The sequence below is a fragment of the Biomphalaria glabrata genome, chromosome 8 (assembly GCF_947242115.1).
Source record: "Biomphalaria glabrata chromosome 8, xgBioGlab47.1, whole genome shotgun sequence".
Lineage (NCBI taxonomy): Eukaryota > Metazoa > Mollusca > Gastropoda > Planorbidae > Biomphalaria > Biomphalaria glabrata.
The window spans coordinates 29,858,759-29,882,272 of NC_074718.1; the positions used below are offsets into that span (position 1 = coordinate 29,858,759).

General features: G+C 36.3%; 1 protein-coding gene across 3 annotated transcripts; it reads right to left on the reverse strand.

Annotated features, from left to right (window-relative positions):
- Positions 1 to 526: 526 nt before the first annotated feature.
- LOC106066453 (uncharacterized) lies at positions 527 to 23,434 on the reverse strand. Of its 3 annotated transcripts, none has more exons than XM_056039272.1 (18): positions 22,480 to 23,434; positions 21,842 to 21,872; positions 20,828 to 20,944; positions 20,519 to 20,654; positions 18,881 to 18,946; positions 18,331 to 18,396; positions 17,624 to 17,808; positions 16,443 to 16,510; positions 15,398 to 15,471; positions 13,085 to 13,242; positions 11,134 to 11,338; positions 9,341 to 9,546; positions 8,039 to 8,150; positions 7,532 to 7,579; positions 6,371 to 6,556; positions 4,718 to 4,762; positions 3,437 to 3,547; positions 527 to 1,467 (listed from the first exon to the last, which is right to left on the reverse strand). In XM_056039272.1, exons 1-18 carry the CDS (start codon positions 22,856 to 22,858, stop codon positions 1,312 to 1,314), a joined length of 2,349 nt encoding a protein of 782 aa, XP_055895247.1. In that variant the 5' UTR covers positions 22,859 to 23,434; the 3' UTR covers positions 527 to 1,311. The 3 variants fall into 3 exon arrangements, with proteins under 3 accessions (XP_055895247.1, XP_055895245.1, XP_055895246.1); XM_056039270.1 differs by having other exon boundaries at positions 1,327 to 2,777; XM_056039271.1 differs by lacking the exons at positions 21,842 to 21,872; positions 22,480 to 23,434 and adding an exon at positions 21,750 to 21,831 and having other exon boundaries at positions 1,340 to 2,777.
- Between the last annotated feature and the right edge of the window lie 80 nt (positions 23,435 to 23,514).

The window sequence follows — 23,514 nt, forward strand, 5'->3', positions numbered from 1 at the left end:
CATCTAATTGTCACGGCTCACTTTGTCACGTTACCCCTCCCATGCACACATTTGTTTTGGCCATTCCATTCGATGACCATTGTCCGTGATTCTGTTTTATTCACGTAAAAGACCTCAACAGAACGATAGTACCTCATTCAGGAGAAGTTTGACAGTTCTAACGTTACGGGTAGCACTCTAGAATCACGTTGACGAAAGCGTATTGAAATTTTTCTTCACAGTAACATTTTGATTCACGCGAAAACAGTATAAAAGTTCCTATAGTATTAGAAAAGAAAACAGCGTTAGTTACTAGTTTTCATTTCTTAAACATAAGTACTGATGTCGTTTCTCACAAAAGGATAAGGACAATGTTTCGGTCCTAAAAAATACTACCTTCGCGCTGCCATAGTCAGAAACACATCAACTAATAACACAAACAAAACTTTTTGAATATTAAAATACAACTATAACAAAGTTTGACATCAAATGATAAAACGTATAATAATAACTGAACGTTAATAATTCTAAATTCGTAAAATCTAGATGTCAATTCTAGATATTTATTATTCACTATTTTGAAGTTTTGCAAATCCGTAAACACGAGCAAACATCATTAGTAACAACTGAAACTATCTTCTAGGATTACAAAGAAATAGTTCAATAGTCTCAAACTTAAGGTATATATCTTTTCATTTTACAATTAATAAAATGTAAACTAGAAAATGATGTCTTTATGAAAGATGATAAAAGTGCCAGTCTGTCCATGGAATGAACTCTAACATGGAGGGGCATGGTACTATAAATAACATGCAGACAAACTACTGATGAGCAACTAATCTGTATAGTGGTGTACACATTCAGTATGAAAAAAAAAATGATTTAAACAAAAGTTTTCTGCAATGATAATTGATAGTAATGAAGCGAACTATTTCCAGTAAGTTGGCGTGAATTATATTAAGACTAGGGAACAATTCATCCTCTCTTTCTTACTATCAATTTTTAGCTACATTTTGAATTATTCATTATCATACGTGCATTTACAGTCCACAAGTAGCCGCTATAAATAGTTACTTATAAACATAGTTACTTCCCTTTTTTAAAAAATCAATACAATCGCCTTGTCCGTTACGAGCATACCATCAACAGCTCATAGTAGGTAACATCAAAACATAGTTCTGTCCAGATTTAGCGTTCACACTCACTAATAAACAATAAGGTGTTTTTTTTTCGAATTCGATAGTTTTTTTTTTCCTTGATTCATACATAAAGTATTGTCTAGATTCTAGACTGACAGTCAACAACAAACGATTGAAGTGCTGGCACTTGTGTCTAGCGATAAATTCTAGAACATGGGCCGTCTTCAAACACCAGTTGGTCCACTATCTCTTGATCAGGAGCGTACTTGAAACGGGTGTCACTACCGCTCAGCTTCTCTTCCAGGGCCTCAGGAAAAAAAGGAAGGTACTCGGGGGCGAGATACATGACCTAGTGACAGGAGACACATCAACTTCAGGGGCCGCATAAAATTGTAGGCTTTTTAAAAAACAACAACAATCTAGTGGGTCTCTAAAATCACATTTGTCATACACCAGTCACTGCAACTTAGGCCAGAGCACCTAAATGTTCCTAGATATAACTCAAAGAGTGTCAATACAATGGCTTGAGGTGGAAATAGTTTGCACAATTATTTTTTCGTAAAGCTCCTGATATAGAAACAAGCAAATCCTATTTCACCTGCCTCATGGTACACCTAAGAATAGTAACATCTATGTTACATGTATTTATGATTGTATTGCTTTATATAATGGAAACTATTGGCTGTTTTAAAAACACAGAAGCGTAACCACTAGTCTTTTCTGTACATAAAAAGTGTTTATACTTCATGAATGCTTAAAATTCAGACCCCCATTACCCTTTGGCTTAATATATTCGTAGACTAGTAAACTAAAGCAAAATGAAAATCAAATATTATTTGAGTAGCCTAATACAAATAAATAAATAAAAATACATTTGGGAAAGTAGTATCAGATAGAGTATCTATTTAGAAGCAGGAACATTTAATTGGTGGACCAGTCAACTCTGTCTGTGTAATATGTAGATCGATGTCCTTAATCCTGTGTCTTAATTGTAGATAAGTCGCTGGTCGATGACGGGTTGCTTGTGCTGGCTGGTGACGGGTTGCTTGTGCTGGTTGGTGACGGGTTGCTCGTGCTGGTCGGTGACGGGTTGCTTGTGCTTGTTGCTGACGGGTTGCTCCTGCTGATCGATGATGGGTTGCTCCTGCTGATCGATGATGGGCTGCTTGTGCTTCTGTAAGCCACCGAAGAGTTTTCGATCCTGGTCATGTATCCTGAGGTTAGAGCGGTGCTCTCTGCGGACGTGGGGTCCGTCCTGTTTCCCGTGAACATATACGTATGTTGCACGGTTGTCTGCGTAGAGGTCGCGTGACTGGAAGAGCTTAAGAAGGCTTTGGCTGGAGATTCGTTGTTTTTATTTTCTGTGCTGTTTTTGTTCATGTTCCTCAAGGATTTCAAGTTGAGCAGAGGACCTTCCGAAATCTTCTGTTTCAAAATCTTCTGTTTGGTTTCATTGCTCGATAGTGCTTTTGGGGCCTCACTTCCGGCGTTGTCTGTCGTCTGTATGATCACCATCGTCACTACGATAACAAGGGCCATGACAACCAGGGCACAGACTATCAGGATCCACCAGTGTTTCCGGTTGTCTTGGTAGGTTACGAGTTCCTCCGTGGGTCGACCTGGCGTAAAGGGGAACTCGTCTGGATTTCGGTACTTTACCTAGGCGTGGTATATAATAGTGAGGCTGTGGGCGGTGCTAATGAACAAGGAGGCGGGGGCTGATCAAGTACATTTTATAGAAATACAGTAACTGATTTAAAACAACAACATTCAGCTTACAAAGAACTAGAGTATTTAATCTAGATCTCTATAAATCTAAAGAAGAATACATTAGAACAGCCTAAATTAAATTAGTCACAGATAAGAAGGCTGTAGGACCTGGTAGTAGTAACCTTTCCTCTTATGAAATTTAGTTAAAATTGTCTTTAAGTATTATTCAAGTCTCTTCTGTACAGCTTCCCTTTCCATCTAAAGTAACCGACTTATTGACTATTGTCGCTACTACAGTTGAGCTGGCAATGTTACAGTTGTTTGCCTAAAATATTGATCTTGACATAAACACTGTAAAGAACAGAAACCCAGCCTGGACAAGACTATTTAACTATTGATCTTTTTAAAACGTCGACCATGAAAAAATGTTACCGATTAGCAAATTTGTTCAAGAATGATTTGAAATGAATTTTTTAAAATAGAGTTTGATATACTCAGTTTCCCGATGTTGGGTCCTATTCTTCTAAACTATATTGAAAAATCTACACTATTAACCCATCTGTAAAGGGCTTATACAACTGAAATCTTAAATGGCGTAGACTACTGACCTCTCTTTTATTGACAATGTCCGCAGCTTCACTGGGCAACATGAACCATCGAAGTTCTTCAGCTTCATCCTTGAACTCTTTCGTCTGGTCAGCGCAATCAAAAAGACCCGGCTAGTAGGCATAAGAGAACCAAACAAAACACGTGACTAAAATTAAAATATCAGAGTGCTTGCGTCGTGCGCCTTTTGACCACGAATAATTGTTTGGGTTTTTACGCGTTTCGGATCTTCCTTCAGATTTGAAGATGACAACATCTTAGCACGAACCTCCAGAAGAACGGCGGGGGATGGCAGCGTCAGGGTTTGAACCAGCGACCATCGTAACTATCGAACAACAGTCCAGAACGATAACATACGACCAAGCAGCCATATATCCTGGACTCCAGAGAATGCCATATACCTTTAAATGCATTTCTTTACTTAACTTTGATAGTAGGCCTATACGACATAATGATAAATTGAATAATCATTGAATATATATATATATATATATATATATATATATATATATATATATATATATATATATATATATATATATATATTCATTGAAACACTTGTCTAAATCAGTAATTTTTTGAGAAGGGGAAAAAAAAACTATTTTAAAAAATTCAACGATCTATTAGCAGTTTAATGTAAACTAATATTTGAATGGAACCGAAGACTCCATGCTCAAAAACTAAAGACTTAACGGTCTAAATAAAAGTGATAGTCGATTACAACGATAAACAAGCACCAAGCAGTTGTAGAGAAAGTTGACTCAGAACCAACATATTTTAAAATTTATACGGATTTTCTTAACAGATAGACATTCAGATAGATCTACTACCATTGCTGATTACACAAAAACTGTCGCATTACCGTAGGAGAGAGAGAGAGAGAGAGAGAGAGAGAGAGAGAGAGAGAGAGAGAGAGAGTAAAGTTCACTTTCAGATCATACTGCCCATAGGGCAGATGATGCCAAGGTCATCTGTTTCTGTGACACACTGGGTGTCATGTGGCCAGCATAACGACCAACCGCCATTACTTTTCCTAAACTCAGGTGCCCATTAGAGTAGGGTGGAATCAGAGGCGCCCTAAAGGTTCTTAAATGAAAAATCCCAGCCTTCACTGGCATTGTAACCCGGGACCACCCGGTTCGGAAGCAGAGAGTTTTACCACTCAGCCACTGCGCCTACATATTACCATCATAGGAACACTTTCAGTACAGAATTAAAGAACAATGACGTAGTCTGAACGCACGCTTGATGAAAAGGTACACTCAGTACAAAAACGAACTTACCGTGTTAGCTTCATCAAAGATCATTTGAGCTCTTTGCAGTATTTCCTAATGAGTATAAAAGATGCATTAATTTTTTTCTATTGATTGCAGTAATAGTAAAGTATTCCTTTCAGACCTTGCAATCGATTGGGCAGATGATGTAAATGTCATCTTTTTCTGTGGCCCACGATTAACGAGAGTGTCATGTGGCCAGCACAACCACCAACCAACTTTACTTTTCCCCAACCAATGTCAGGTACCCATTAGAGCTGGGTGGACTCAAGGGCGCCTTGAAATCCCGAAATTCAAAATCACAATCTTTCGATTCAAACCCGGAACCCTCGGTTCGGAAGCCAAGCACTTGCCTCCAGTAATATAGGCCTAAAGGGTTTATGTCAAGGTCGAGTTTTTTCTTTGTAATATTTGGTGATATCTAGGCATGCACCCAGGGTTGGACTGCCCAGGTGAGCATTTGAGCAAATGACCATTAGGTCGGCACCCAAAAGTCCGATTGAACCACCGCGAATTGTATAATGAGGACAGGTAAGACCAGATACCTATCAGATAGCTTGCTATTTGTGGACTGAATTATATGGTAACTAAGCGACCCACGGCGTAGCATACGCCGTTATTTGGCAGGGCCGGCCTTAGGCCAATGCAACATATGCGACCGCTTTGGGCCCGCACTTTCAAAGGACCCGCGCTAATTCTAGGTGTAAATTATTAAATTAAACCATTTTATAACTTATAACAGATTTCCCGCGGCCGCCTGATTTACCAGGAGCTCCAGGAAATCTCCTGAAATTGCAAAATATACGAAAAAGTCATGGAAATCTCCGGAAATTATTATAAATCTTGTAATCACAACAAATTTCCGTAAGGATCAATAAAGCAGTCTTAGTCTTAGTCTTAGTCTTAGTCTTAGCAGCAGTGGCGTAGCTAGGATGCGGGAGGGAGGTCCGAATTTGAAATCCCCCCCGGGCCCCCAAATCCCAAGCTACGCCACTGGCTAACAGTAAACTGACCCAACTGAGGAATTGAGTTCATCACAACTATTAAGTTCTGTGTGTGCGTGAGAGAGAAAAAGTAACAAGTATTAAGAACCAGAATATTATATTATATTATATTATATTATATTATATTATATTATATTATATTATATTATATTATATTATATTATATTATATTATATTATATTATATTATATTATATTATATTATATTATATTATATTATGTAAAAGTTAAGTTCCCCTTACATACCTTGTGGTCTATAGGACAGATGATGGTCATCTGTTTCTGTATATAAGTAGTTTTACTCTTTTTTTTCCCACCCCTCAATCGTTAGGCAAGCAATGTATGGTTTTAGACACCGCAGACCATCAGTTTAAGACATAAAGGGAAAACAATGCATTTTGCAAAGTTGAATTCCAACTCCCCCCCCCCGACCCCCAACAATACATTTATTTTGAAAGTATGAGCTTCGTTTGAATAATTGTTATCGTTTCTTTGAGCTCTTTTTGAATGTCAAGAAAAGACAGTGCTAGAAAGTATAGTAGTGTTATCCCAGTGCTAGAAAGTATAGTAGTGTTATCTACTCACGCACTCTCTCTGTCATTTGATGCTATTAGGCCAAGTTGAATCTGTACTTAAAGGAAGCAGAAATGCCTACTTACGTCATAATTAAATCCCTTGAGCTCGCTGGACTTCAACGATGACATGGTTGTCGCTGAGGCGTTGTCTTCGATGACCTTTTGCCAAGAGAAAGGCTTGCCTGCAGATAGGTCGTCTTCTGGTTCTAAGATGTCAAAGCGACCTCGCAGGAAGCTAACGTCTTTCAAACTTTTGGATGGTGCCATATGCTTCATTTTTTTAAAACAAAGTTATTGTTTTAAAATTTCAGAACGTACTTTCAATGCTAATGTAGGAATAATTATATTATGACAATTATACATGCAGTTTGAAAACTTACGCAAATCTATGATTTGTGAAATGATTAGCTGAAACCGGAAAAGTTTTTCACTATATACAAAACTAATGATTTTTGTAGGTAACCTCTTCTACTAGACCTTGTGACAGTATAATGTAGAATTTATCTGTTTATGTGGCAAAATAGTTGACGATTGGTGTCATGTGGCCGGCCCAACGGTCAAGCATAACTAATATCAGCCTCAGAGGTAGTTCAGAAAGCTAGATTGAGTCAAGGGATGCCCACAAAAATACGTCGAATGGAAAAAAAAAATCCAATGCTAACCATGATTCGAACTTGATACTGTTCCGGCTCGGAAATCGTGCTCTACTCCCTAGTCCCCTATGCAATAACTAGTGTTGGTAATGGTGTTGGTAATGGTGTTGGTAAAGTTATCTTGTAGATCTTTTTTTTTTAATATATAAATAGCGACGTTCCTTCAAGGGAGAAGATAATTTCGTTCTTCGCGTATCCATTTGTTAATCTAGTCATGCATGTTAGTTCTAGTCTTAAACTCTGCTAAGTCCTTTGTTTTCATGGCAACTCATTCCATGCTCTAATGGAGCTAGGGAAGAAAGAGCACTTGTATGAATTTGTACTAGCTTAAGGAATAAGAAATGTGCCTTTATCTCTGTGTTCTCTGAGTGTATTAAGTTGTGTCTAAGTCTCTAAATTTTGTAATTTTAGTTATGATGCTACTCTAATAAAATGTGAATATTCGTATGTTATATATCTCACGGCTCAATTTTGCGTCAGTTCAAGTTTCTATATGTTGTTTTGTTTTCTTAAATTGAGGGGGTCCCAAAAAGAGGACGCAATTGGTCTAAATTTAGTAACTGCAACCTTTATAGATAAAAAAAAAACTTACCTGATCATTGCGGAACCACCATTTCCCAGTTTTCCTGTTGAAGTCATACTATGGATAAAATACAAATAGTCTTTTTGTCAAATCATTCAAATTTTATAAACTGTTTTCTGTTTGTTTTAAATTTTAATAAGCATTTTTAATCAACTTATACAATGGCACTGCAATATGTCTCCTTATTCTTATTTATTTGACAACACTGTTTGAAAAAAAATATAAAAGAAAGTTATGTGTAATTTAATTATGTCACTTTACATATCAAGAGAATGTGTCCGGAACCGTGTAAAATATGAACTATTGGGACAATAGCCCGTCTAGCACAGTTTTGTGGACAGGGCTTCCTGTGACCCCCCCCCCCCGACACTTAAACCATGTTTCCATTTCTAAAAATATAGCCCACGTCTAGGGCATTCCTCTCAAATGTGAATGCACAACTATATTAGTGATCTTTTGTTTGTGCAAAATAGTTGTCCACATCTAGGTGAGGACTCATTATTGTGGCTTACTTACCAGTGGTAGCAAGAGCCATCCCTTGTCTGCTACCAACAGAATGGCCTTGATTACAAAGGAGAAACAACTTTGAGATAAGAAGAAAGGGAAACTGAGGCGGACAAAGCCTGGCCTGAAATGACATTGTGGAAATAGTTGGCAAGCTGTGAAGGACTGAATTAAGGAATTAGTATTCACATTCGAAGGAATTAACAGCCATATGTTGTTCAATATGAATTGAGTGGATTTATTTTTAAAGGAAAATACTTATAAAAAATTACTTTGTATAAGACAAAGCTTATATTATGGAAATCACCAAACAATCACTGCCATATTACTTAATAGTGCAAGGTTTATCTTCCTTTTTCTATATAAAAGATTATTACGATTACTTGATTAAATAATTGGTTGTTTCATTTTTTTAAATGATTCGCGTATTGTCTTCCACAGGGGCGGACTGGCTATATTGGGCCGGTTACCAACTGGGCTGGTAGGGCCACCGAAAGGGCTGCATGAAAGCCACTATGGCATCCTCTTAGGGCCTACTCACGTAGCAATCAAAAGCAACATAAGACCTATATTTGTAATAAAGATATAAAGTTCACTATATGCATGCGTTCAGTTATCGATACATTATCAAATGTAACATAATGATTATGAGGACAGGTATGATAGGATGCCCATTATATGATATACAATTTGTGGGCTGCACTGTATAGAAATGCCTTGACTTCCAGTCCGCCCCTGGTCTTCCACTATAAATAATTCAGTAATTGTGCCAAATTTTAACTTCATTCGATAATGGGAAGTGGGAGAAAAAAAAACGTACAAAAATATCCACACAGACAGACAGTGTGAGTTGATATAAGCTATGTAAAAATTGCAACAAATATCTGCTCTTCAAAAACCAATTTGATAATTATAATATAATTTCTTACGAGACGACCCGCGGCGTTGCATACGCCGCTATTTAGTGACGGTTGAACACTTCCTAAAAGACAGTTGTCCAAATGGGGTGGGTGGTTGGGCTACGTAGAGAATTATATATACAGAGACGATTACTTGTTCTCCCCCCCCCCCTCCTTTTTGTTTTCTGAGCCGCGCTTTCTGTCGCCGCGAAAGTTACGTGGGTTAACTCTAGTCCGACTTCCAGAAATAAAAGTTATCTTTCCATGACTTTTTCATCGAGGGTTAGAGAGTCGGCGTGCGTGGGTCTTGTCCCGCATGGCTAGGCGACGCAGAGAATTATATATACAGATTTACAATATATGTCTCATTCAAATCTTTTTTCAAATACTGTTTTTTTTTCTCACTTTTGCCTACCTGAAAACTATATTATCTGCCTTTGTGTGTGACGCGCAGGCGGGCACGTGAGGGCCAGCATGTTTCTGTTCTTTTAAGCTCTGGTCTTTTCTTGACTCTTCTTCATTTTCTAAGGCTTTAAACTCCTGGCTACGGTACTCTTCCGGAGTTTTGGTGATGAAGTTTTCAAATCGTTTGGCCATGTCCTCTGTCATCCCGATCAGATCCTAAACACACCAGAACTTTTAAACGTACGTCTTAATGCGTGTTTGTTTTAAGCGTTTATACTCATAATTAAGATTATCTTCTATCAAGTTGTCATATCCGAAAGTAGTAATGGCAATAAGTACTCTCCTAAATATAAAATTTAGGGGCGGCGGCCGAGTGGTTAAGCACTTGGCTTCCAAACCTGGGGCTCTGGGTTCGAATTTTGATGAAGACTGGCTGTGCTGGCCACATCACATCCTGCTCGTTAACCGTTGGCCAAAGAATCAGATGACCTTAATATCATCTGCCCTATGTATCGCAAGGTATGAAAAGGAAACTTTACTTTAAAAATGTACATAAGTGCTACAAAGGTAGTTAAAGTTAAAAATACTATTATCACTAACATAAGAAGGAATAAAGGCAAGTAACTGGTGCCTAAACCAGTATGCTTTGGGCAGAAGACCCTTGTTAGCCTTGGCTAGCTACCCACCTAGGAAAAGGAAAAATATTAATTCAAATCTTTGCTGACTTGTAGCTATACCCAAAAAAAACGGGAAAGGCTTCCGAGTCAACCCTGAGGAAACGTCAGGAGCCGGTGACCCTTAAGCAGTTTATAGCACATAATGCTACATCCTGGCAGAGTCTGCGACGCTGCTGATCCCAAATTTCATTGTCAATTGCCGTTCCTTTAGATATATCTACAACGTGGAGAGGTGGTGTGTGGGTGACATCGTTCCGACCATAGCTAATTTCTGAGATCATATATGGTTATCTTGTTACTGAAGTAGGCCATAATCTAAGAATTAACATAAGTCTATCTCACAACCATAACAAATGTCTTCCTGAACTTGTAGTAAGTGCTCCGGACTGTCAACTCGATGGTCCCGGGTTCAAATCCAGCCCTTCGTCATCTCCCGTCGTTTGGGCCAGGACGTAACCATCTTCATTTATGAAAGAGATTTTGACAACTCAAATGTCATATGGAAAAATGTGGGGGCGTTGTAATGTGTCCTAAAGAAAAACTTAAAGAAACTAACAAGGGGGAGATAGGGAGAAATGATTCAATATATATAGAAACTAATCCAAAGAGAAGGGCATTTTAAAAAAATTGTTTACTGTTACCAACTAAACACACAAAAATATTAAAAGTAAAAGAGCTTACACATTTAATTTTGCAGTTAAACTTATTAAAAAGGGCGCAAACATCAAATATATTTTTTAAATATCTAGCTTATCAATAATTCTGTTCACTAGAAAAAACAAATTAGCTAGATAATAATAATTATCAGCCATAGAATCAAGTTTTCAATATTTTTATTGAAATCTTTTAATGCTGTAAAGGAGAATCCATAAATGATCATTTGTACTAACACGTAGTTAAATTCAGAATGTATATTGGTTTTGCTAAATGCTTAGATATTTTTTAAACCATACCGAATTATAAGTAGAGAAAAGTGTGCTTCAATCTTGATTATTTTCCCATGTTCAACATAAACATTAAAAAAGTGAGACGAACTTCAGAAGGATTATAGCTTTGTCTCTATTTAAAATTTAAATAATACATTCCAAGCATTAAGTTTCATGCATAAGTAGATCTTACTACTCACCAACCCGTATGGTGCCGCGCATGCGCAGCCACTTCGTACTTGTATTCCAAACAGGTCGTTCATCAACATGGCGACAAAGTCGTGATGGAGAAGACGACCGGTGAGACGGTTGAGGAACAGCATGGAGAAGATTGGAAGACGGTCGACATTCAAGTTTCCTAGTATCAGGATATTGGGATGTTCCACCCATAATGCTTTGGCTAATCTGCACAATTGGCAGCACACAATGAAAAAAATGAAAAGCATAACATTATTGAGCTGCATGAAAACAAAGGTTCAATTACCTGTATTTCTCGTAGTAAACACATGGTTGAAAGCACATAGGGTTGAAAAATAAATAGTTATGAGTGTGCATTGTAATAATAATAATAATAATAATATCGCCGTACCACTGTCTCATAATTTAAGAAAAACTGAGATAGAAAAACAAAGAAAATATGGGAACCTAGGCTTGGAGATTAAGCGTCTATGGAAATTGTCCAAAATAACAATATACCCCATTGTTATATCAACCGAGGGAATAATAACAACTGACCTCACAGACACCTTCAAGACCCTAAACATTCCTAGGAACATCCTCGTTGCCTGTCAGAGGGCGGTACTGCTGCAGACCTGCCACATCACCAGAAAATTATTCAGTGGAAACTGTTAAAGGGACTACGATGAATTTTGTTTCTCTTTAGCGAAACTCGACCCTGGCAGCGCCAGAGAATGACTACTCATTCATTTCTAACATAATAATTTTATTTATAAAGCGCTGTTAACAAACAAAATATAGGCTCAAGGCGCTGTAATAACATTATAAACACAAACTAATCTAAAAAAGTTTTAAATAGATAAGTCTGAATGTTCTTCTTAAAAGTGGTGTAGCATTGTAAAGAATGTAGGGCTGCACAGGCAGTTAGAGTACACCAAATGGTTGAATACACAGGTTTTAGAGCGCACACGAAAGTAGAATACACAGCGATTTTGCGTGCACTTGTTAAATAGTGCACAAGTTGGTCGAATGCTCATAGTGATATAGTGCAGAGTGTGATATGTCGCTATTCTTAGTAAAGGGATCACTATTTTAGAGTGCACCAGATACTAGGGTGGTGGGGTGGGGTTTACATAGATTGGACACTGTAATAGTATGCACCCAATGCACCGTGCACATGCTGATGTTGTGCAAAGACAGTCAAGTGATTGCTTATAAACTTCGATTTACAGTTCGGCTCATAATTTCAAAGTGTTAATGAAATGGTATCTGGCTAGCTCCTATACGATTAACATCAACTAGAATGAGTAGTGTTGAAAGGCTACTATAGTCCTTAGTTCACGGGCCTAGCAGAGTAGCTTGACACCATTCCTTTGAATGATTTAGGCCTACATTAATACATTTGTTCTTATTTTATTATCCAAGATCGGATAAAAGAACTATCAAAAATAGCAATTATACATAAAACACTGAACCATAATCTACAAATACAAAAACAAAAACTTAATAAAATACTCAGTAAGACACAACGAAAAAGGCACACTCCTTGTTCCATATGCTAGGACCAATCTGTACAAATGCTCCATCTTCCATAATGCTATTAGAGCATAGAATGGGTTGCCTGAGCCATCCAGAAAAACCAATGACTTGGCAGAATCTAAGTCACTGGTTAACATGCATGACTAGATGCATGACAAGTAGGACATAATCATTTGTCTTTTAGTAACGTCTGTATTTTATAAGATAAGATAAAAAAAATATTGTTGTTGTTTTTTAAATCTTAAGAAAGTTTTCTAAATCTTGGTGCTTACTTAAATGGCTCAATTATTCTAAACTTATTAATATAATCAATCTTCAAATGACTATCTTCATAAAGTTAAACATCTTAAGAAGTGCTCCATCCGCAAAATCGTTACCTAACACTGATATTATGACAACAACGAATTACAATCCTAAATCAATAAATACGCCTACTCCATCATCTGCATCTCCTTTTCCATAATGAACTTCGGTTTAAAGGCATCCTTTAACTTGAACACCAGGCCTGCTCGGATAGACTCTATGATGGCCGGGGTGCCACCCTCTTCTTTGTGTTCTGGTTCAGAGAAATACACGTGATTCTGTCTCCGCACCTGGTCAGACAATAAAACAATGAACCTCATTCACCAATCGTAAACAAACAACATTTAGTCACGTGATAATATTGATAAAACAACGGGGGGAAAAACTGTCACGTGATAGCCACTGTTTATTAAAATTAGATCGTAATTTGTATAGAAGAGATAGAGAATCACGTGGCTAAATGTTGTTTGTTTACGATTGGTGAAAGAGGTCCATTAGTCCAGGGGTGGGCAACCTTTTTGTATCGAGGGCCACATTAAAAACAGTTTGGGAATGGCGGGCCGCATATATATATATATATATATATATATATATATATATATATATATATATATATATATATATATATATATATATATATCTTAGAAAGATACGCTCGCTAACTGTGTAGAATGTCTTTTAATTCCTATTTAGACTGTATTATATTCACGTTTCTTTTTTTTTTCAAACTCCACGTAAAAAAATTACGACAAGAGTTAGCAATTTTGAAATCAATTTTACGATTTTTTTTTAAAATTACAAATGTCTTTTTATATCACAATATCCCCACAAATATACAGTTGTACTTAATAAGCAGTATTTTACTTTTTACACTCGTGCATAATGTTCTGGAACTGTCGAACTAGCTTACTAGTTGTTATCCCTGTGTGTGACTGCTGTCAAATTACAGTCAGTCAACATTGACCAGTGATTATACTTATTTAGTTTCCACAAAACATGTTTGATCACTGAATGAGACAATAATATATGTTTCGGAAGTTAAATGTCGGGACGAGCGAAACCTGCCCTTGTGGAGCACCACCAGAGAATGCTGACCATGTCCCTTCAATGGTGCATACTAAATCAAGAGACCCGAACAAGACTCTCCAAAGACTATTCGGAGAGCTGCCTGATCTGGAAACCACTGCGCGGTTCATCCCAGATATAGGATTACTGATCTGAACTCTTCAACATGTAAAATGAGAACGAAGAACACATACAAAGTTTTTTTTAAGTGTGGAAATACAGCTTCTAGCACCCATAAGACTCCCGTGGTAATAATGACTTGAGCTTCTTTTTGCTTGGACTATGTCCTCTGGAGCTGAATCAGCTTCTGCGATAAATGGTGAGCTGATGGTATTGAAGACTGGTTCTTGACGTCTTAAACTTTGCTTTTATAAATTGCACAGTTAAGGAATCTTAATAAGTGTTGTACTTTTAATTATTTCACTATAAATAGCTTCACCTTTCAGCAAAGGAAAATGACAAAAACTATTTTCTTTTGCTTGCTTGTAGAAATGGGAAAGCCTTGTTTGAAAAGATTTAACATTTACATTTCATATGTAAACAACCACTTGCAATAGCAATTATAAAACACATGAAATCTGTCTTCCACTATTCATTAGAAATATTGATAACAAAGTCACAGTCAAGGTCCTTCAAGTAACATAACTGTTTCTTCCTTGAAATTTTATGCCTCTTTTGCCTTGCCCGTACTAGGCTAGCGGATACATTGGATTACGTTGTTCATAAATCGGAACTACCCCTGGTTAACACATCCAGTTCTACTTTATTTAACTGATATTGCACCATTTCCAAAAAATTGAAATTTAATGCAGCTTTGTGCAAACTTTCCTGTTTAGAATTTATGGTTGGGATATTTTTTATTAAAAAATTTTCTTAGTCAAAGATCGAGCTCCATCAGTTGTTACACTTATCATCTGGTTTCAAGCCAACCCAACACTCAGAGATTGTGTCTTGAATCGAGTGTGTTGATGTATAGCCAATAAGCATAATATTCGTTTACTTTTATAATGAGACAGTTTTAAAAATGTATATAGATATTATTTTTAATATTTGCATTTTTATAAGTATATACTGTGGGCACACCTGATTTCTATAGGTGTCGGCGGGCCGCATAAAACACTTCGGCGGGCCGCATGTGGCCCGCGGGCCGTAATTTGCCCACTCCTGCATTAGTCCATTTCGGGTGTATACACTAGAGAAACACACATTTGTGTGCAAAAATAATCCTTTCAAAAAATACTCTAAGAAAATTTGGAAGAAAGGGAATAAAATTTATTAACAATACTAGATCTACGTATTAGTGATACGTTTAAAAATTTTGTAATAGTCTCTTTGCAAGTCAAACAAACAATCAAAAAAAAAAAAAAGAAACCTACTTACGAATACTACTGTTCCACCTCCAACACCATGAGGGTATGTGTTTTTAAAGATCCAACTTTTTGCCACCAAAAGTCCTAGTTTGAAAAAATATTATACACATTTATAAAAATAAAATGCACTAACTGTATAAATATGATTAATTAGCATAGTTCTGAATTGATAGTACTGATATTAATGGTCATGTACAGTACCATGACAAAGATGCTATTATTACCCTATTATTAGATGAATGATGTATTGCATATGTTAAACAAGGAAAGTATAAATTAAAAAAAAAAAATAAATAAATAAATAGAAAATATATAAGGGAAAGAAACGCATAATTACTGCCATAAAGGTCAATAATGCTAGATTTATCCCTCTTTTCCTATATAAACCAAAAGTTATTAATAAATAATAATTAATTAACTAATTGGTATTTTTTTTATTGATTCATGTGTTGTCGTTGACAATTAATAATTGTAAAAAGTTTCAACTTGATCCAAAACGGGAAGAGGTAGAAATAACGTGTACAAGATGTCTCCCAGACAGACAAAGTGGATTGATATAAGCCATTATTAGCATTGAAATAAAATAAAATGGGAGTGCCAGTTGATGAAAGGGGGAGACACGTGCTAAGTTAAGATGGCGAGAGCTGGTAGATTTGAATGAGTTGGGTGATAATAGAAAAACCTTTGACATCTTCTGATTAAATCGGTATTTTTTGTATTACTACACTGATATAGAAAGCCTTTGGATGTTTGCACATTGGAAACAATGAGTTCATTATGGTGTGAAGAAAGACTTTAGGCTTGATTTCATTTCTGTGTGTCGAGCGAATAGATAGCCTAAAGAGTAGTTTGCAGTATCTGTCTGAAGCTATATCACAACACACACAATGACAGTCGGTCAGAGGTTGTTTGTTTATACGATGTAGTAGATGTCATCAAATTACAGCTAATTTTGTATTATTAATAATCATCTCAGTTTCTGTGCTATAAAAGTAAAACATATCATTCACAGCGGTGGCTAAAAAAAACAATCAATGTATTTTAGGTACACTCGCCTGGCGTTTGAGGTCCACCGATAAATTTATGAGGAGAAATAAAAATAGCGTCTTTGTAAGCAAGATCACTGAAAGAAAACAAGAATTTCGATTTTTGGTACAAATTAACAAGAATAAACTTAAAAAAAAAAACAACGGAATCTTTTAGAAAGAATCGCTTGTATTAAAGTATATAATACCAGTTCGTTGATGATAAATCAATATGTGCATCTGTGCAATTATGTAAACTACAGCTCAATCTAAATATATTATTAGAATGAATGCAACTAATTAGGTGAATAAATCAATGGATTGAATATTGATAGAATACGTTATATCGCTTTAAAAATGATTGTACATGAATAGATCTTTGTTATTGATGTTTATAAATATTCCTCCAACGGGTTTAAAACGATTTCATCTATCTTACATGACTGAGACAGTTCACTGAGACAGTTCACTGAGACAGTTCAAGGTTGAATTTGCAGGATGAAAATGTAAATGTCAAAAGTTGGGCATTATTCAAAACACTGACAACAACAACAACAACAACAACAGCAAATGACTTCATCAGCTAAAGATGAATCTAAAAAATCTTAATCTGGCTTCAACTGAATAGTAAACTCTATTTACAACACTAACCCTCTGTCTTTTGGCTATTTACCCTCAGTCTATTGACTACTTACCCTCTGTCTATTGACTACTTACCCTCTGTCTATTGACTACTTACCCTCTGTCTATTGACTACTTACCCTCTGTCTATTGACTACTTACCCTCTGTCTATTGACTACTTACCCTCTGTCTATTGACTACTTACCCTCTGTCTTTTGGCTATTTACCCTCAGTCTATTGACTACTTACCCTCTGTCTTTTGGCTATTTACCCTCAGTCTATTGACTACTTACCCTCTGTCTATTGACTACTTACCCTCTGTCTATTGACTACTTACCCTCTGTCTATTGACTACTTACCCTCTGTCTATTGACTACTTACCCTCAGTCTATTGACTACTTACCCTCTGTCTATTGACTACTTACCCTCTGTCTATTGACTACTTACCCTCTGTCTATTGACTACTTACCCTCTGTCTATTGACTACTTACCTTCTGTCTATTGACTACTTACCCTCTGTCTATTGACTACTTACCCTCTATCGACTATTTACCTTCAGTCTATTGCGCTTTGTTTATTGACTACTTACCCTCTGTCTTTACAGTTCATGTCAATGTCCACGTAAGGGGCGGCGCATGCAAAGTCAAAAAAGGCGTAGCCATTATACTGATGCATAAGGATGGACACAGCCACAGTGTCCGTGAGGATACCAGTCACGTTAGAGGCAGCTGAGAAGGAGCCTATCAATAGCCTTTCAGAGCCGCAACGTTTTTTCTATACCAGAATCAAAGAAATCGGCTTAGTTGCATTTATCTACTAAACAAAATCTGTAGGAAATAGTGCAAGCTATACGTACTTCACATTTTAGTATTTCTATTATATCTTGTATATAATGTAAAAGAGAAATTTGATTATAGTTACATGCATAGGCTCGGCTCAATAATCTTATAGAAAGTTAGTATTCGATTTTTGATTCAATTCTATTAAAATAAATGTATATTTAATTGACATTAAAAGTGTGTAATATATTTGTGAAAAATAATATTAAAACACATTATAGTTTATCAAAATCTGTCTTTTTATGTTGACCTTTATTATTTCTGCTTTTTTGTATGTGCGAATGTAAGAATAAGCATCAAATGAGAATTGAATGTAAAACTAAGAATCTAATGAGAATTGAGTGTAAAACTAAGAATCTAATGAGAATTTAGTGTAAAAATAAGCATGTAGTGAGAATTGAATTTCAAAAGACAGCTATTTAAAGGAGTAACGCTAAACACCACTACAAATATTTACCTTTAATTCTTGTTCTAAATGTTCTAGATCTATAAGTCCGTGAGATGTTTGCTTTATTCGTATAACCTTTAAACAAAGCAAATTTCAATACAAGATTTGTAACAAAGGAGGGTTTTTTTTTGTACAATGTGTAGGCTAACTGTTTTCAAACGAAATCACAAACACAAAATGATATTGATGAGAAGGAATGTATAAGACACATTAGCGAGAAGGATTGGCCGCCTTACTTAGCGAAATGGACGATCCAAATGATTTTAAGGATATTTAGATAGTATTAAGATTATTAATCTCATTGTCCAGAGGAATATCATAGACCGCCATCTGCGAGATTCTTTATTTAGCAGTAAATAGAATTGTTTTATTTGAAATCATTTTTTTTTACAAGAATTGTTTCTAAATTTCGCCTTCCCAGACCAGGGAGTGACAAATAAAATAAAATGTCATGTAGATATAACTATTTTTGTTGCTTCTTCCCGTGAGGCTCTCCGTCGAGGACTGCGAGAATCAAGGTCAATACTACAGATTCAAGGATTGTTTTTAAAGTACTCACATTAGCTTTGAGTTCAATCCAAGGTAAAATGTTTGAATGATGCTCGTATGGACCGACAAATACAGTCTGAAAAAAACAAAAACAAATATTGAACTAACAAATATTTCCATGTGTTTCTTTTAATTACTCACTTTTCGTTTAAAACAACGTTTTGTTAATCTGATGTAATTCACTAGTAATTAGTTGTTTTTTTAATTATTTGTTTAGAGAACATATTGCTGTAAATTGTCTTTTCTAAGTCTCAATCTGCAATCGAACTTAAGTCTTTCATGTTTTAAATGCTGCACTCTTCTTCATTATTTCTGAAAAGTAAAGATCCCCCTTCAGACTTTGCGATCTATAGGGCAGATGATGCAAAAGTCATCCTTTTCTGTGGCCCACAGTTAACGAGGGTGTCATGTGGTTAGTACAACGACAACGCGCCTTTACTTTATCCCGAACTGTCAGGTACCCATTAGGGCTGGGTGGACTCAGAGGCGCCCTAAAAATCCAGAAATTAAAAATCCCAGGATTCGAACCTGAGATTCCAATCGGTGCGGAAGCCAAGCATTTTACCACTCAACCACCACGCCTCCTATTATTTCTTTAAGGTAACACGTAATGCTTGTATCTTGAATGTGTTAGAGCGGACATTGTTTAGATTTCAGATGCTAGTTTTCCAATCTTTATGGCAGACTGGCATGTTCAGCTTCTAGAGTGTACTTCAGATGGAATCCCTTTGAAGGCTAGGCTATTTCTAATTCGAAATTTGACTTCAGCTAAGTTAGCTGAACGCTGATATAAAACACAGAAATATTCTACCAACCCCTCCCCTTTCCTTTAGACATGTTCATAAAAGACTAGACTAGAGTGCACTAAACTAACTAAACATGCAATAAAAGACGCCCAGTACAATACTAATAAAATTGTAAGTAATGATTAATGAAGACATCGCGAGTTTTATAGCTATCAATGTTGTTCAGTTAATCGAATATTCAACATAAACGTACCACATTATATAAATAAGCTGACATATAGCACACGTCATACTGTGTGGTAATGACTACAATGTCCGTGTTGATACGAGATAATTATATTGACCCTCAAGTTTCAAAAGTTTGTATGTAAACTCTAATTTATTGTTGTTTTTTATATTGCTTTTTGTATAACGCAATGTTCATGCTTTAGAATACTCAGTGCGATATTGTCCAAGCTCTTTTGTGAACCAGTGAAGGAGGGGGGGGGGGGTGTCTGTGAGGTCTGCATGCTGTGTTTAGGTGCGCAGCACTCAGCTTGGGTCGTGTTTCGAAGTTGAGCCTCCTTGATAGGTAGCCGGGTGGTTTCTGCCTCTCAGCTACACATACCACAACAAAATTGTCATAACCTTACCGGCGCCACAAAATAGTTTACAAACTATGTTGTCATTAACCTTAACGGTCCCACAAAATAGTTTACAAACTATGATGTCATTAACTTTACCGGCCCCACTAAAAAGTTTACAACTTATGGTGTCATTGACCTTACCAGCCCCACAAAATAGTTGACCAACTATGGTGTCATTAACCTTACCGGCCCCACAAAACAGTTGGCCAACTATGGTGTCATTAACCTTACCAGCCCCACTACATAGTTTACAAACTAAGGTGTTATTAGTCTTACCGGCCCCAGCATTGACGTCATTGACCTCTTTAAGCCCATGGCGTGAATAACCTTGTGTATGGCTGTAGTAGATCCACTTCCACAGAAAATGACCGCGTCATCTTTTGAGGCTTTGACCGAGAGTCTAATTATATTTCTGTGAAACAATCGAGTCTCAAAATCCAGAACTGCACAACATAATTAATATTTACACTGATATGAAAGAATGGAGTCAGATCACAATATTCTATTTTCAGATTTCAATATAATGAATGATTATACCTATTTCTTATTCGATATGCAAGAACACAGTCGTACAAGTGCTCCTACCTGGCTTCTTCACGGAACTTGGTCGTCTGGGCCGCATTATAGTTTACCTCTGTATGTGTGTTTGCATAGGTCGGCATCACGTGATAGCGAATGTAGGTTTCAAAACATTTCAGCGGCCTTGGTGGTAAGAAAAGAAACGAGCGAAAAATAGAATAAATACTTTTAGAAATAATTAGATTATCTAAGGAGAAGAATCCCACATTAACACACACACACACACATAAACATTCTGTAAGATTTATTTCCCTTTTTCGAAACAAAATTAATAAATTGACACTATTTATAGGCCTATAGCTACTTTTTTGTAACTTCGTCCAAGAACTGACTAGTGGGAAAAATAAAGTGTTAAAAATGTGTACCAGACAGTGAGTTTATATATAGCACCGGTACGGCGTACCGGCACCTTTTTCTTCAATGTGGGGAAAAAATATTACTTTTCTTGTATTTTAACGTTTATTATTAATTTATTAGTAGTTAAAAGTTAGGCAATCCATCACTGATTACCGGCAACTATTTTTTTATAATAAAAAAAGAACTTTATATATATATATATATATATATATAATATTCTTTAAAGATTACATGAAACTTTTTAGAGTTGTTGTATTTTTCAATGGTACTTTTGAAAACCTCTTGTAAAACAAATATTAAAAAAAAAAAACTATTTGTAAATTTAATGCTCGATGCTAATATGGCAAACAAACGGCCAATATTCCAAACGCGTCATTGAGAATGATTGCAGGCTAAATTGGTTACAACGATGCTATGCACTATTCATACCTAAATAAAGGCCTACAAAGAAAATTAGCAGAGAAAATAAATTGTCATGGATGACGGCACTTAAAGATTATTATATCTCAGTAAACTTACACATTATCTTAACGAGTATAGCGATCAAAATGTATGATATTTTATATAGTACCTTCTAGTGTCCCACCCCGGCACGCCACTGCATTGAACTGTTCCTGTATGACACATCATACAACACAAAGAAAACAACAATTTGCTAATTACCTTCCAGATGCTGTGTAATCCAAGTAAGTCACTGAAAAAAAAAATGGAAATAATAATACCCTAAAAATTACGCTACTGAATTCCATGTTGGCTACAACGTACTTACATTTAAATACTCCCAAACCATTGCACTCATTGAAATGGTCGCCAGTAAATGTCTGCAACCTCTTCTCAGTTGGTATCAACTTTCCTAAGGTTCTTCTCTGAGTTTCTTCTCTAAGGTTTTTCTCAGAGGTTCGCCGTGAAGGTGCGGCGCCATGGTATACGAGGACGTATCTGTTTGCGTTTTTCTCGTCTCATTCTATGTCATTGGTACTCTTGGAACACGCGATTCATTCGGAGGGCATGCCCCGCAAACTTCATAATACACTTAGTAGGCATTTCGAATTAAGGGCTCACACAGAGTTTTAGCCCAATTTGTGTTAACGGGAAAGGGGTGGGTGCAAGCTGGAATTTTTAAAGAAAAATAGCAATAAGTACTTTAGCTAAGCAAATATGTAAATTCTACTCCAAAAATAGGCTCACGTCTGCTCCTTATGTATATGACGTAATAGCAGGTATCATTCAACATACTAATGTATCACAAAATAAAGCTTGACTTCATATTGACCTAGATGTCTATGTATTGTATCACGTACCTATGTTTTTGCCATACGGTCCTTTAAAAACAAAATCTGTGCCCACGATGTTTCTAAAGATGTAAGAGCAAAGTTCGTTTTTGGCTTTCTCGTCAAGCTCTTCCGGGTTGATGAGTCTTTTCAAAATGTCGCTGGTGTCGCTGAAGATGGAAGTCGTATCGAACGGATCCATAACTGTCGAGTCCTCATTTTCTCTCGACAGTGGAGTCTGCTCCTTGCTTAATGACTTAGACGGTTCACTCACAAGTTTCGCGCTGCTGGACTCCTCTTTCGTTCTTGACGTCCGGCTCTCGGCGTCGTAGACCTGATCGTACTTGCGCTCAATATCAGGTACCGACTTGTAGGAGGCGTCAGCAGAGACATGACGTGATTCTGACATTACAAGTTGTTGAATAGAATTCTCAAACTAGGCTTGTGAGACTATTTGTTGCTTTTTTTGTTTTCAATGCTTTTAGAAACAACATTGTTGACCATGAAAACACAAATTCAAGTGTTTAAAAATCATAGAAGTCTTCTTAGTTTTGAAAAGCAACTGAAGGGTTTCACTTTATAAACTATATGAGGTCTTTAAATGGAGATTTAGAATTTACCAGAAAAACGATGCAGATTTTCTACTTCTAAATTAAATCTAGAGCCTACTTTTAGATCTACACTTAAATCATAGTAAATCTAGATCTAGTACTTGCATAACAAAGTTGAAGAAAATAAAATAGAAATTAGAGTAGATCTAAGAGACAGTGTACGTTTACATGGATAGGTCTATATATATTTTCTTGATCAAAGTATCAGAGTTTAGGTGTGGATCTTGATGTTATACTGTTACAGATATGCTCTACTAATTAGATATATCTAGATCTACTTCTCTGATCATGGCATGTGTGTGTGTTTCAATCTTTGATTCATGGGTGATGTATAAAAAGATAAAAACATACAACTTTTGTGTTCTTTCGTCTTGTTCAAACTGATGCAGTCTTGGTACAAAAGTACGGACTTATCCGAAAAAAATAAAAACAAGTAATTAACAGTGCGCATTAA

Excerpts from the sequence above, each read along its gene's own strand:
- LOC106066453 (XM_056039270.1), bottom strand. The coding sequence starts at position 22,858 with ATGTCAGAATCACGTCATGTCTCTGCTGACGCCTCCTACAAGTCGGTA. Across the intron at positions 15,472-16,442 it reads CGGTGGACCTCAAACGCCAG|GACTTTTGGTGGCAAAAAGT; the intron begins GCGAGTGTACCT and ends TTTTCAAACTAG. Across the intron at positions 6,557-7,531 it reads GGTGGTTCCGCAATGATCAG|CATATGGCACCATCCAAAAG; the intron begins GTAAGTTTTTTT and ends AAAAAAATGAAG.